Source organism: Ursus arctos, unplaced genomic scaffold (assembly GCF_023065955.2).
Source record: "Ursus arctos isolate Adak ecotype North America unplaced genomic scaffold, UrsArc2.0 scaffold_14, whole genome shotgun sequence".
Classification (NCBI taxonomy): domain Eukaryota; kingdom Metazoa; phylum Chordata; class Mammalia; order Carnivora; family Ursidae; genus Ursus; species Ursus arctos.
The window spans coordinates 22,936,406-22,952,404 of record NW_026622808.1 but is presented as its reverse complement, the minus strand read 5'-3'; the positions used below and the strand labels follow the sequence as shown (position 1 = coordinate 22,952,404).

The following is a 15,999-nucleotide window of genomic DNA, read 5'->3' as shown; positions in this document are numbered from 1 at the left end:
AACTTCCCCTAAATGGGATCGGATCAATACAAAAAATATATATTTCTTTCTTTTTTTCTTGATAGCAAAATATATATTGTAACATGTCACTCTGTTAATAATGCCCATTTGCTACAAATCAAAACCGCAATGCACTATAACCTCACAGCTGTCAGAATGGCTAAAATCAACAACACAAAGAGCAACAGTTGTTTGTGAGGATGTGGAGAAAGGGGAATGCTTTGCCCCGATGGTGTTGCTGCAGCGTTCTTGTCTCATGAAGCCAAAGAATGAATCTCATGGACACAAAAATGTGAAGTAAAGTGAAAGCTTAGTAAGGGAATGTGAGAACAGAAAGGAAAGGGAAAAAAGCTCTCTGCAGTGAGAGGGGTTTCAAATGGGTTGACCCTGAAGACAGTTAAGGTCTGTCTTTAACAGAAAATTGACCAGGAAACTTGATAAATATCTCATCTATAACATCTAAGACAAACAAAGTGAATTTGTAACTATCTTGTGAATATCTCATCTATATTTGGGACAAACAAGGTGAATTCCTTATGTTCCCTTCTCTCTGGTTAATATCTTGTTTATAACATTTCTCTGCATCTGGCATTTCTGTGAGCCTGGTTAAGTAGCCCTGCAAGAACCTAGTCAGGGGATTCAGGGGCCTCCTACCTCTCCCTGCCTGTACCTTAACCCTTTCCTTACTCAGGGGGAATGCAAACTGATGGAGCCACTTTGCGAAACAGTATAGAGATTCCTCAAAAAGTTAAAAACAGTGACACCTGGGTGGCTCAGTCAGTTAAGCATCTGCCTTTGGCTCAGGGTCCTGGGATTGAGCCCCATATCAGGCTCCCTGCCCAGCGGAGATCCTGCTACTCTCTCTCCCTCTGCTCCTCCCCCTGCTTGTGTGTGTGCACTCTCTCACTCTCTCTCTCTCTCAAATAAATAAATAAAACTTTTAAAAAAAAGGTAAAAATAGAACTGACCTATGACACAGCAATTGAACTACTAGATAGTTACCAAAAGAATACAGAAATAATAATTCAAAGGGATACATGCAGCCTAAGGTTTTTAGCAGCATTATCTCCAATAGCCAACCTATGGAAATAGCTGCAGTGTCTGTCAATAGATGAATTGATAAAGAAGATGTGGTATATGTATGTACAATGGAATATTTCTCATTCATAAACCAAAATGAAATCTTGCCATTTGCAATGACACAATGGAACTAGAGAGTATTATTCTAAGCAAAATAAGTCAATCAATGAAATACAAATACCATATGATTTCACTCATATGTGCCATTTAAGAAACAAAACATTAGCAAAAAGGAAAAAGAGAGAGAAAGAGGGAGACAAACCAAGAAATGACTCTTAACCACAGAGAACACACTGATGGTTACCAGAGGGGAGGTGGTGGGGATATGGAGGAAATAGGTGCTGGGGATGAAGGAGGGGACATGTGATGAGCACCATGTGTTACATGAAGCGTTGAATCACGATATTGTACCCATGAAATGAATATTACACTGTAGGTTAACTAATGGAATTTAAATAAAATTAAAACATAAAAAATGAAGAAAAATAAATACATAAATGAATCCCATTTGCTTGAAAATTATCTTTTTTTCTTTCCTTGTAGCCTCCACCACCGCACGGAACCTGACAATGATACAAGAATTTCAGAGTTTCTTCTTCTAGGATTTTCAGAGGACCCAGAACTGCAGCCCATTATATTTGGGCTTTTCCTCTCCATGTACCTGATCACTGTGTGTTGAAATCTACTCATCATTGTGGCCGTCACCTCTGACTCCCACCTGCACACCCCCATGTACTTCTTCCTGGCCAACCTGTCCTTTGTCGACATCTGTTTCACCTCCACCACCGTCCCCAAGATGCTGCGGAACATCCAGACTCAGAGCAAAGTCATAACCTATGCAGGCTGCATCTCACAGATATACTTTGTCCTACTCTTTGCAGGCTGGGATGATATTCTCCTGACTGCAATGGCCTATGACAGCTTTGTGGCCATCTGTCACCCCCTGCACTACACAGTCATCATGAACCTCCGGCTCTGTGGGCTGCTGGTTCTGGTGTCCTGGATCATCAGTGTTCTGAATTTCTTGTTACAAAGCTTAATGGTGTTGCGGCTGTCCTTCTGTTCAGAGGTGGAAATTCTGCACTTCTTCTGTGAATTCAATCAGGTCGTCGGGCATGCCTGTTCTGACATGTTTCTTAATAACACGGTGATGTATTTTGCAACTGTGCTGCTGGGTCTTGCTCTCTTGCCTGGGATCTTTTACTCTTACTCTAAGATTGTTTCCTCTATATGTCGAATATCATCAATTCAGGGCAAGTATAAAGCATTTTCCACCTGTGTGTCTCACCTCTCTGTTGTCTCCTTATTTTATTGTACTGGCCTAGGAGTGTACCTTAGCTCTGCTGCTCCCCAGAGCTCCCATGCAAGTGCAGTGGCCTCGGTGATGTACACGGTGGTCACCCCCATGCTGAACCCCTTCATCTACAGCCTGAGGAACAGAGACATAAAGGGAGCTCTGAAAAGAATTGTTGGGGTTCCAGTGATGTAAGGGCCATACGTTCTAAGGCTTAAGAAGTGCCCATGATTGCAGGGCTCGGAGCCTCAGAGCCAGGAACTGACATTCTTTGATCAGGCTGTGGAAGTAGAATCTGCTCCTTCTATTTATTTTCTGGAATTTCCATTTGTTTCTATTCAACCTTTCCACACATTTTATAACTCAGATTATTAACCTTCTATTCTGTCTCATACACAGGCAGGTTCCCCTTTGTCCATCTTCATATATTCCTAATGCTTTCCCAAACCTTGAGTCACAAATGCCTGGAAATTTCTGTATCTTCCAAGGGGCAAGTTGGGTTTCTTCTAACTAATTTCATTTCAAATCATGCATACCATGCCAAGTAAAATTTCCCTAGATTTCCCAAAAGAATAATCATGGGTTGTATTCTTCATATGGAAGAAACTACCTTGACTACTAAACCCTTCACATGACCTTATTGTAGAGAATACAAAACCCTACTTTTCACCTAGAGTCTGTCAGTCTTTTTACATAGCTACCTTTACTCCTCTTCTTGATCATGTGGACTCTTACCTTGTTCCCTTTACATCTCAGGCTACTGACAGGGATGCTCAGGTTAGGAAAGCCCAGGCACCCCCTGTGCCCTGTGCTTGTGGACATTCCCACAGTTGCTTCCCTGACCAGAGCCTCTGCTGTGGCTGCACCAGCCCTTGGGTTCTTACTGTGACTGCAAGACAGGCCTCAGCACACCCATCAGAGAACTCTAACAAAACCAGGTCTATTCCTCACAGGTCCTGGAGGGCACATGGGATGCCCAAAGGCCATTCTGGAAGGTCTCAGAAGTGGAGAGAGGCATTGAGAGGGAGAAAGAGAGAGCATTACAGAGGGATTTGTCTTTATTAGGGTCCATAGCCAGAGTATATAGGGGTTTGTGGGTTCATGCTTTATTGGATAATCTTATACGATTAGAATTTGGATGCTGAAGGGGAAAAGCAGGGTCACTCATGTGTCAGTATCAAGGTGACCCAGGGCTTTCTGAAGAGGTACTTCACAGCTGGGGGCAGCCTGAGGGCTTATCTGGTAATAGTGTCCCACACCTGACAATGTGTTTATTCACCATGGTTGTCCTTGAATTGCATGCCTCAGAAATCCAAAGCTTAATTTCAGACACTTACTCTACAAACATGCTCCTGTGTTTCCTAACCAGTGTCTTCCTGCCCCCCACCCCCAGAGGTAGAATTTACTGATTCATCAGTTGCATACACCTAGTGCTCATCCCATCACGTGCCTCCTTAATGCCCATCTCCCAGTTACCCCATCCCCCCACCCACCTCCCCTCCAGCGACCCTCAGTTTGTTTCCTAGAGTCACCTTCTCTTATGGTTTGCCTCCCTCTCAATTTTCATCTTCTTTTATTTCTACTGTGATTCAGCTCAGCATCCAGAACGCCAACCATCGCCGCTGGCAAACACTGATTAACAAGATCTCTCCCAGGGCAGTTGACATGGAAAGACCAATTTGAATAAATAGATTGACCTTCCATGTTCTTAGTGTCAGGATGACCATAAGTACGATTAAGCAAAATTTCAAAACACTCATTTTCTTACCACACAAAATATTTCTTTCTTCTTTTCTTTTTTTCTTTCTTTCTTTCTTTTTTTTTTTTTTCTTTTTTTTTTTTTTAACATCGCTGTTCATGCTGTGAATCTATTTACTGAAGCACGGAAGATTGGTGTCCACAACTGAGGGGGTTTATTCATTGAGGTGAAGGGTTGGTTTGAGTCTTCTGTGTTTCATCACCCGTTATCTTCCTGTTTCTACTTGAAAACACCCGCTGCTTCCTGCTAATATGACTCTCTCTATGGTTACACAAAATCACTCCCTTTTCCTAATATTTGCCACAAATGCTAAGGGATGGCGAATGAACAGTATCAGTATCATCCATTTTGTGCCTCCTTCCTGCTCAGAAATCTCTTCCACCTGCATGATCAAGGCTGGGAGAGCTGGATGTCCTGCTGGTCATGTGGTTCAGGGTCACCAGTTCTTCTGCACCAACATGCATGTCCTTCAAACTTTCCCAGTGACCCGGAAGGAAGCCCACATATAGTCACCTGGTCATAAAGTCATCGGAAATAAACTTGAATAACAGAAAGATCATGACTGCTGTCCTCATTTCTCAGATCATATGCCACAAATAAAAAGCAGCGCATGACCTAACTGCCTCAGGTCTCTTCACTTAGATTATTGTGTCAGTCAACTCTCTCCATGTAACAGGCTGTCCTTGTCAAATGGGATATCATACTGATATGGAGTGGCTGAATGTAATGGTCAAGAAAGAATTCTTGAGACAATTTTGGTGCAAAGAGTTGCTTTTATTATAGTATGGGGACGGTACCTGGGGGCAGGACAAACTGCACTGGGATTGTGAAGAGTGGCTGATTCATACTTTTGAGTTTGTGGAGGGAGGGGATAGAGATAATATAAGTTTCTAAGGAATTTCTGGATGCTGAATGTGAAGTTTACAGGACCTTAGAGCTCTGGCTATTGTCAAGATAAGGTTGCTGTCAGTGTCTAATGAAATACCAACATCAAGGCAGCCAGGAGTTCCTGGGGTGGTGTCAAGCTCTGAATGTCTGAGGGATTCATCAGGGGCTGCAGATTGTAAGGAGATTGACTTTTACCTGCATTTCTCTTGCCTTTGTTCTCATCATCAATAATGTCTCTACAATCAAATGGCATTAATTTCTGGGAAGCATTTCTGATCTCTGCTGAGCTCCTCGGGGGTCTGTAGTCAGGAGTGAATCTCTAAATTGTGTTTCTAAGATTCATCAACCGTGTTGTATGGGGCTGTAGTGCTTTTCTGTCTCAGCCAATTCACGGTCTTATTGCTACATTTCTACAGGTAAGGTATTCTTCTATTTAGAAATTAAATGAACTTATATGAATTGTTTGAATTTCATGGCACTTTCCTACATGTTAGAAGAGCTCTCTCCCAAACCTTCAATGGAGAGTCAGCTACCTGTGCTCTAGATCCTTCCCTTAGCCATGTGCTGTAGATATTTTCCACTTAATTCAATTATTGGAGTATAATGACACATAATAAACTGCATATTTAAAGTATAGAATTTGAAGAATTAAAGGAGCTACAAGAGAATGAAGAGTGCATAGTACAAGTTTCCATTTGTGTGTAATAAGACTGTTAGGTAAGCTTTGACTGCTTTGTTAGGTTATTATTAAAAATTCAAGTTCTCTGAGCCTCTTTCCTTATTTTTCAAGGCAGTGTAGATTACTAAATATATGTTAAATGAATCTTGTAAGAAAGAATGAAATGTATGGAAATTCATTTTTTACTCCTAAGAAAACAGTCCAGTATAGTGGTTGTGACGTGTGTGTGTGTGTGTGTGTGTGTGTGTGCATTTGTACACATTTTTCTTTCAAATAAGCACACTCCCCACATGTGTACACACAGAGACAATTTATAATTTCATCTTTTGTGTTGAAAGGAGACCTGAGGAAAGGTTGGAGAGGATAGGACTCAAAAGAATGAATGGTTGAATCAACATGAAATAAAAGGATGGAGATATATAGACACAAAGTCATAAATTACAATGAGTGACCTTAATTTTGATCCTGAGTTCCTTTCCTATGTCACTGCCTCAAAGGCCTCAGAATCAGACCACAGGCACATTCATGCTACGAGGAATTCACTGTACCAGCTGATGGAACAGAATGTCTCCAAATTGATTTAATTTTTTTTTCTAATTAATGTGGATTCTTTACATGTAAATTGCCTTCATCCAAGGGAAGCTATGAGTGAATTGGAAAGATTAAACTTAATTTCATCAAATAATTATATTGACTATGTCTGTATGAGAGTCCCCCTGATGCTGTAAAATATCCCCACACTAGTGGCTTAAAACAATCACACATGTGCTCTTACAGTTCTGGAGGCAGAAGCTTGAGAGAGTCTCATGTTGCTAATAGTAAGGTGTTTGCAAGGGTGAGTTCCTTCTAGAGGCTCAAGGGAGAATCTGTTTTCTTTCCAATTCTAGTCTCAATTTTTGGCCACTTGCATTTCTTGGCTCATGGCTCTTCCTCCACCTTCATTGCAAGCAGAGTGGCATTTTCAAAATCTCTCTGACACCAGTCTTTTGTCTCCCTCATCAACATTTGGAGGACCATAGTGATTACCTTCGGCCCACCTGGTCAACCATAGCTAATTTTTTTATCTTAATGGCAGCTGATAAGCAACCCTGTTTGATCTGCTACCTTAATCTTTCTTTGCTATAAAAAATAACACTTTAAAGGTACTGGGGATAGTTGTATTTTGAACTTTTTGAGGAACCTCCGTATTGTTTTCAGAGAGGCTGCACCAGCCTGCATTCCCACCATTGGTGCTAGAGGTTCCCCTTTCCCACATCCTCACCAACACCTGTTGTTTCATGAGTTATTAGTTTTAGCCATTCTGACAGTTGTGAGGTAGTATCTCATTGTGATTTTGATTTGTATTTCCCTGATGATGAGTGATGTTGAGGATTTTTTCATGTGTCTGTTGGCCATTTGTATGTGTTCTTTGGAGAAATGTCTGTTCATGTCTTCTGCCCATTTCCTGACTGGATTTTCTGTTTTTGGCATGTTGAGTTTGAAGTTATTTATCTTGGATACTAACCCTTTATCTGATACGTCATCTGCAAATATCTTCTTCCATTCCGTAGGTTGCCTTTGGGTTTTGTTGACTGTTTCCTTTGCCCTGAAGAAGCTTTTTATCCTGATGAAATCCCAATAATTCACTTTTTTTGTTTCCCTTGCCTCCAGCTACAAGTCTAATAAGACATGCCACAGCTGAGGTCAAAGAGGTTGCTGCCTGTGTTCTCATCTAGGATTTTGATGGGTTCCTATCTCACATTTAGGTCTTTCATCCATTTTGAGTTTATCTTTGTGTATTGTGTCAGAATGTGGTCCAGTTTCTTTCTTCTGCATGTGGTTGTCCAGTTTTCCCAACACCATTTGTTGAAGAGACTGTCTTTTTTCCATTGGATATTCTTTCCAGCTTTGCTAAAGATAAGCTGACCATATATTCGAGGGTCTGTTTCTGGATTCTCTATTCTGTTTCATTGATCTATGTGTCTTTTTTGTGCCATTACCATACTGTCTGGATAATTACAGCTTCGTAATACAGCTTGAAGTCCAGAAATGTGATGCCTCTAGCTTTGGTTTCCTTTTTCTCTTTTTTTCTTTTTGTTTAAATATTTATTTATTTATTTATTTTTATTATTTTATTTATTTATTTGAGAGAGAGAGAGAGTACACAAGCAAGGGAAGGGGCAGAGGGAGAAAAAGAGAGAGAATCCCAACTAGATGCCCCACTGAGTGAGAAACCTGACACTGGGCTTGATTGATCCCAGAACCTGAAACCATGACCTGAGCCTAAGTCAAGAGTTGACTGCATAACCAAATGAGCTACCCAGGTGCCCCTTGGTTTTCTTTTTCAACATTACTTTAGCTTTTTGTGGTCTTTTCTGGTTCCATACAAATTTCAGAATTGTTTATTCCAGCTCTGTGAAAATGTTGATCGTATTTTGATAGGGATTCGATGTGTAGAATGCTATGGGTAACAGGGACATTATAAAAATATTTGTTCTTGCAGTCTGTGAGCATGGAATGTTTTTCCATTTCTTTGTGTCTTCCTCAATGTCTTTCATAAGTGTTCCACTGTTTTCAGAATACAGATCCTTTACCTCTTTGGTTAGGTTTATTCCTAGGTATCTTATGGTTTTTGGTGCAAATCTTATGGTTTTTGGTCCATTCCTTGATTTCTCTTTCTGCCACTTCATTGTTGTTGCATAATATGCAATGGACATCTGCGTGTTGAATTTACATCCTGAGACTTTTGCTAAATTCCTGTAACAGTTCTACCAATTTTTTGGTGGAGTCTTTTGGGTTTTCTATATAGAATGTCATGTTGTCTGAACAGAGTGAATTTTGACTTCTTCCTTTCTGATCTGGATGCCTTTTATTTCTTTTTGTTGTCTGACTGCTGAGGCTAGGACTTCCAGTACTAGGTTAAACAACAGTGATGACAGTGGACATCCCTGTCACCTTCCGGACCTTAGGGGAGAAGCTCTCCATTTTTCCCCATTGAGAATGATTTTAGCTGTGGGTCTATCCTATATGGCCTTTTTGATGTTGAGATATGTACCTTCTATTCCTACTGTCTTGAGGGTTTTTATCAAGGAAGGTTGCTATATTCTGTCAAATCTTTTTCTGCCTCTATGGAGATCATATAGTTCTTATCTTTTCTTTTATTAATGTGATATATCACTTTGATTAATTTCGGATTTTCAACTACCCTTGCAACCTAGGAATAAATGTGGCTTTGTCATGGTGAATAATTCTTTTAATGTACCAATGGATCTGAATTGCTAATATCTTGTTGAGAATTTTTTCATCCATCTTCATCAGGGATATTGGTATGTAATTCTCCTTTTAAGTGTGGTCTTTGCCTGATTTTGGTATGAAGGTAACACTAGCTTCATAAAATGAGTTTGGAAGTATTCCTTTCATTTCTACTTTTTGGAACAGTTTCAAAAGAATAGGTATTAGCTCTTCTTTAAATGTTTGGTAGAATAACCTGGAAATTATCTGGCCCTGGACTTCTGTTTGTTTGGAGATTTTTTATTACTGATTCAATTTCTTCCTGATTATGGGTCTACCCTAGGCCCCAACAATTGCACTACTAAGGATTTATCCAAAGGATACAAACATAGTGATTTGAAGGGCACATGAACCCCAATGTTTATAGCAGCAGTGTCCACAAATGCAAAATATGGAAAGAGTCCAAATGTCCATCAACCAATAAATGGATAAAGAAGATGTGGTACATATATACAATGGAGCATTACTCAGCCATCAAAAGAATGAAATCTTGCCATTTGAAACTAGAGTGCATTATGCTAAGTAAAAGAAGTCAGTCAGAAAAAGACAAATACCATATGATTTCACTTATATGTGAAATTTAAGAAACAAAACTGATAAACGTAGGGGAAGGAAGGGAAAAATAAAATAAGATAAAAACAGAGTGGGAGGCAAAACAAAACAGACTCTTAACCATAGGGAACAAACCGAGGGTTGCTGGAGGGGAGGTAGGTGGTGAGATGGGGTAACAGGGTGAAGGACATTAAGGAGGCCATGTGTTGTAATGAGCACTGGGTCTTAATACACAACTGATGAATCACTAAATACTACCTCTGAAACTAATAATACACTAGCTGTTGACTGGCTTGAATTTAAATAAAATCTAAAAAACATGAAGCTACCAGGGGTTAAGATGTGGACACATTTGGGAGGGCCGTATTCTGTCTACTACAAAGTCTTTTTCATAAGTCTATTATCTTGGTCACTTATGAAAGCAACATACAGAGTTTACACAGCCGGAAGAATGAGTGAATGCCTGGTTTATTCAAAATTTCATGCAACGACAATATTTGGTACAAAAGCCTAAAAACTCCCTACACCTACCTCTAACAGAGGATCACAGCTTAGCTAACCCGAGAGTGCTCCACACACCAGGACCTGCACATCAACATCACCCGAGAGTTTGCTACAAATGCAGAATCTCTGGGCCACCCAGGCCCTGTGACCAGACCTGCCTTTGTAGTGGGACCTGTGTGGATTCACAGGCACATTGAGGTTGGAGAGATGCTGAGCTAGATGGATTTCTCATGTTTTATGGTTGACATTTGTGGCAGGATGATGACAATTTAGGGGTGGTTTCCTTTGGATTGTAGGTGTTCAGTAGCATCCCTTCAGACATCACCAGACATCCCTAGGGGCAGATTATTTTCCGGTTGAAACCAATGCCACAGAGTTTGAGAACTAGAAGCATCCTGAAAGAATGACACTCAAGGCCACCATATACTCGGATATTCCATGTGGACAGATCACTAACCAGCACCAAACACCATGTCTGCAATGTAGATTGGAGTCCATAAATGTACTTCCTCAGGGATAAGATGTTTGTAGAAATTAAATCAAACAATCCCTATGAGATACAAACGAATGTTATAGTACATAAAAAGATCTAAACACATCCGTTATAATTACAACCATTTGATGACACAGGACTAAGTGACAGCTCTTAACTGTAGAAAGTAAGAAAGTCCTAATTGTGATAGTAAATGTGTTTGAAGCCAATGTGTGTAGTGGCCAAGGTTAATTAGCAGAAGAACCCACTTTTTTGCCTTATTGAAAAGAAAAATAGACCCTGTCCGGAGATAGCATGGCTGCGTCCCCACCACAGGTCAATGATTGAAGATAAAGAGACCTAATCTAGGTAGGTTATTAGGTCTTAGACTTGGAGAAAATTACAAATTGGTGGTGAGGTAAAATACTAGAAGATTCACACATCAAGAAGGGGGCAAGTTCAGGGAAAGGGAGTAAAAGGGGAAAAAAAACACCAAAAACTGGATTCACTTGACCTCTAACCCTGTCTTTTGGTCACTGAGATTGAATAGGAAAATATCCTTTCAGTCCAGCGGACTTTTCCCCCTGGGAATCATGTGTGTAGAGGCCTGAGTCACAAGAGGGAAGTGTGCCTAATGAGCAGATACAGGGAGCTGTAAATCCTTCCTCATTTCCAGTCTGTCAGCCTGTGCAATCCTGTAGGGAAGAGCCATGCTTCTTGTCTGTTTGTTCCAGGTCCTAATTCTGGCTGGGGCAGATGCTGCAGTGCTTCCTGCTGTCTCGGCTGAGATCAGAGCTTGAGTCTCTATCACCTGCTGTCCAGGGAGGAATTCAGGCTTCCACATGGTGACCTGCCTGTCAGACACCCCAGCCAGGTAAGTCCAACACCCCACTCATAATCCTCTGAGTTTTAGTAAGGTCTGAGACGGGGACCGATTTCATATTCTTTCAAATAGATATCCCTATATGCCAGCATTTATTTAGCAATTCAACCTTTTCCAATGAATCAGAAATACAACCTTGCCATGTAGTAAATGTCCTTATACATTGAGACCTAATTCCTGACACATATAACAAATAAAAACTGATGATCTTCCATGGGCCAGAATATTCTGGAAACATTACGTTATATTCTTTCATATCTAGGCTTTTTCCAATTTACTTATTAATCCACATTGATATCATTGATGATTGCTATTTTATATCCCATTTCAGTTCGATTTGGTTTTTCATACAAATTCACCGAGGACAGCTGTTTTGAAACTACTCATTTTACTTTGTAGCCTGGTTTTGTGATCCCTTCATTCTTTCAATTCTATAACTTTTCATATTCTTAGGTCTTTTTATATTAAGCACATATATTCACATAACTTGGTGAAAAACAAATGTGAACCAGGAAAGTGAGGTCCATGCACTTTTGAATCATGTATCATAACAGTGAGGACAGAGCACAATGAAATAAATGTGTGTGTGATATGATGCCTGAAGACAGAATGATAGGAAGAAAATTACTGAGTACAAAACGATAGAATTGTCATGGTGTGGGCAAGATTATAGAGCACAGTCTGTGGACCCCTTTGCTCAGTGGATGAAATCCAGAATGAAGATTAGAGTGTGCCCCTTGGAAATGTCAAATGAGAGATCAATACCCAAAGCCCAAGAATATCAGTGACATGATGCCACATAAGATAAGGGAGAAAACAACTAACCTCATCCTCTATGAGACCACATACAAAAGAAACAGCCAAATAATGATGAAGGAAGTACAGGAAAAATAAGCCTTCTATGCTTGATATAAAAATGCCCAACTTTTGTTTTTTTTCTGTATACTTCCTTTTGTGAAGTGTTGGTTTATCATTTTGCTCATTTTGGGGGGAGTAGAATATAAATTATATATATATATATATATGTATATTATTTTTTCCATGGGAGGCTTAAGAATTGGCATTTCTGCACTTTGCAGGGGAAAGATCACTGATCTGGCTACTTGGGTTGGATCCATTCCTGGCATAATCAGGGGGTCGGGGCTGAGAAAGACAGGGGAATAACACAACCCAGGAAGCCACGGTGTCCTGTGGGTGTGTGACTGTGGAGTGTGAGCTGTCCCCACAATAGAGTGCCAGGACTCATAAGTCCCAAGGTGACACAACACAGGGGCCAGAACTCGATCAAGAAAGACCACTAAGAAGGGGATCTTGTTCAGTTCATGGGATGTCTTTGCAACACAATGAATGCAGTGGGAGAGGCAGTGTGGACAAGGAAGTCCCTGTGCCTTGAGGGTTCAGAAGGAGCAGAGAGGCCACTTCCCTCCTCGGCATGTCTGACAGCGTCTCTCCTCAGTCTCCCTCTGGCTCATTCCCCTTGCAGCACTGACTTTGCTTCTTTGACTTGAACATTGGAAACAAGTACCTTCTTCGGGGCCTTTGCACTGGCCATTCCCTCTGCCAGGCACACACTTCCCCCATATTCCTTCATCTACCCCTCTGTCTTACTTGAGGTCTGTGTTCCGTTGTCACCTTGTTTGCAGAATGGCTTACATACCCATGAAAATAGCTATTCACTCTCTACATTTCCCACTTTCTTTTTCTTCATTCCACCTGCCACCACCTGAAATGCTATTTAATTTTCTTATTTGTTAATGTATTCTTTCTCCATCATTGAACGATAGGGACATTTTTTCCTTACCACCCTATACATTCCTTACCTACACAATGCCTAAAATGTGGTCAGAACTTATTTATATTTCTGAAATTTAGAATAATTTTTAAATTAAAACTACAGAATACATGGCCTTTTTGGGGGAAAAAAGTGATTAGAACAAAAATTCCATAAATATGGTGGCACAGGGAATCTCCTGAAAGGGACCATATCCATGTACAACATATTAAAGTGAATTTCTAGAATACAAATTTTTAAAAGTATCGTTTAAAAACTCAGAGTAATACAAGATTTGTGAAAATTAGTCATGCTATTTGCTTCTGTCCTTGAAGTCACCTCCACCACATGGAACCAGGAAATGATACAAAAATTTCAGAGTTTCACCTTCTGGGACTATCAGAGGACCCAGAACTGCAACCCCTCCTATTTGGGCTTTTCCTCTCCATATACCTGATCACTGTGTTTGGAAACCTGCTCCTCATCCTGGCCGTCAGCTCTGACTCCCACCTCCACACCCCCATGTACTTCTTCCTGGCCAACCTGTCCTTTGCAGACATCTGTTTCACCTCCACCACCGTCCCCAAGATGCTGTGGAACATCCAGACTCAGAGCAAAGTCATAACCTATGCAGGCTGCGTTACTCAGATTTATTTCCTCATACTCTTTGCCGTGTCAGATGTCTTTCTCCTGAGTGTGATGGCCTATGACCGCTTCGTGGCCATCTGTCACCCCCTGCACTACACGGTCATCATGAACCCCCAGCTCTGTGGACTCCTGGTTCTGGTGTCTTGGATCATTTCTATCCTGACTTCCTTGTTACAGAGTTTAATGATGTTGCAGCTGTCCTTCTATACAAACTTCGAAATCCCACACTTTTTTTGTGAACTCAATCAGATGATCCAACTTGCCTGTTCTGACACCTTACTTAATAATTTGGTGATGTATTTTTCAGCTGTCCTGCTGGGTGGGGGTCCTTTTGCTGGGATCCTTTACTCTTATTCTAAGATTGTTTGCTCCGTACACAGAATATCATCAGCTCAGGGCAAGTACAAAGCATTTTCCACCTGTGCGTCTCACCTCTCCGTTGTCTCCTTATTTTACTGCACGATGCTCGGTGTGTACCTGAGCTCTGCTGTTACCCAGAGCTCCCACGCAAGTGCCATGGCCTCGGTGATGTACACGGTGGTCACGCCCATGCTGAACCCCTTCATCTACAGCCTGAGGAACAAAGACATAAAGAGGGCTCTGAAAGGAATCATTGGGGTTCCAGTGATGTAAGGGCCCATCGTCCTGGGGCTGAAGAATTGCCCATGATGGCAGTGCTCACAGCCTCAGAACAAAAACTGTCATTCTTTGATCAGACTGTGGAAGTAGAATCTGCTCCTTCTATTTATTACCTGGAATTTCCATTTGTTTGAATTCAACTTCTCCATACATTTAAGTAACTCACTTTATTAGGCTTCTGCTCTGATATACTGTTTTCCCCTTTCTCCATATCCTACTTTTTCAAAGTTTTTTCCAGGCTTGATCAAAAATGTTTGGAAATTCTCATTTATGTCATGGAATATCATGGATTTCTTAAGAATACTTCCTACTTGGGCACCTGGGTGGCTCAGTCACTTAAGCATCTGCCTTCAGCTTGGGTCATGATCCCGGCATCTGGGATCAAGCCCCACATTGAGATCCCTGCTTGGTGGGGAGCCTGCTTCTCCCTCTCCCTCTGCCACTCCCCTGCTGGTGTTCTCTCTCTCTCTCTCTCTCTCTCTCTCTCAATCTCTCAAATAAATAAATAATATTTTTTAAAAGAATACTTCCTACTCAAAGAAGATATATGATCCCAAGTAATTTTCTCCTATTTTACTAAAAGGATAGTCATGAGTCATATTATTCTTATAGAAAAAAACTAGTTTGAAACTATGGCCATTTATATAGTTTTATAATAAAGGAAAGTATAAGATCCCAGTCTTTCTCTTTCAGATACATCAATATTTTGTACATCACACCTTCACTGCTCATCCTGACAATGTAGACTAACTTATAACTTATAGGGAGTCACTGATTTTCATTCTCCTTGTGGGGATCATGTTCTCCTACCCAGCTGTGTCCACCATGCCTACCACAACGATGGCCAAAATGATTACCAAGTACATGTCTCCAAGTGGAGTCTACACAGAAACACATATTAAAATAAATATATTAACTTCATATGGCCTTTGAACCAGGGAAAATCTTAACTATGATGAAGAAAAATTGAAATTATATGCTGTCATAAAATACTCATACTCACTGAAGTATGGAGTTTGGTGTCCCTGTACAGGAATTAGGTTTTCCCCCTTGGGGTGAAGAATTGGTTGGCATGTTTATGGTGTCTTACTGACTCATCTTCGTCTTTCTGCTACATAGAAATAGGACTCTTTCCTCTGGTCTAAATGAAATATCCCTTCTCTAAATTTTTCATAACCATAAAATGGGCAATGATTGAACAAACCAATATCATCCATTATATATCATCCATATATATCCTCAGGATCAAAGGATAGCTCATTAGAGAGATTGAATTCCTGTACAATCATGTGATTTAGGTCACATCTTTTGTAGAAGCACCTTGTTGAGTCCCAAAGAAACATTCCAGGTTAGGTAAGTAAGTATGTATATGTGTGTATGCATGTGCATATATCTTTATCTCAAATAAACACATTCACACGCATTTGTTTAGACACACAGAGAATTATTTAAATCTCATCTATTGGGCACCTGGGTGGCTCAGTCTATTAAGTGCCTGCCCTCAGCTCAGGTCATGATCCCAGGGTCCTTGGATGAAGTCCCATGTAGGGCTCCCTGCTC

General features: G+C 40.7%; 1 protein-coding gene and 1 pseudogene across 1 annotated transcript; both read left to right on the top strand.

The window, feature by feature from the left end:
• The first annotated feature begins 229 nt into the window (after nucleotides 1–229).
• LOC113249533 (olfactory receptor-like protein OLF4) lies at nucleotides 230–2,569 on the top strand (annotated as a pseudogene).
• A 10,931-nt stretch (nucleotides 2,570–13,500) lies between these two features.
• LOC125283772 (olfactory receptor 7A5-like) lies at nucleotides 13,501–14,433 on the top strand. The gene has a single exon (XM_048226982.1). The coding sequence runs from the start codon at nucleotides 13,501–13,503 to the stop codon at nucleotides 14,431–14,433; it is 933 nt and encodes a 310-aa protein (XP_048082939.1).
• Nucleotides 14,434–15,999: the final 1,566 nt, after the last annotated feature.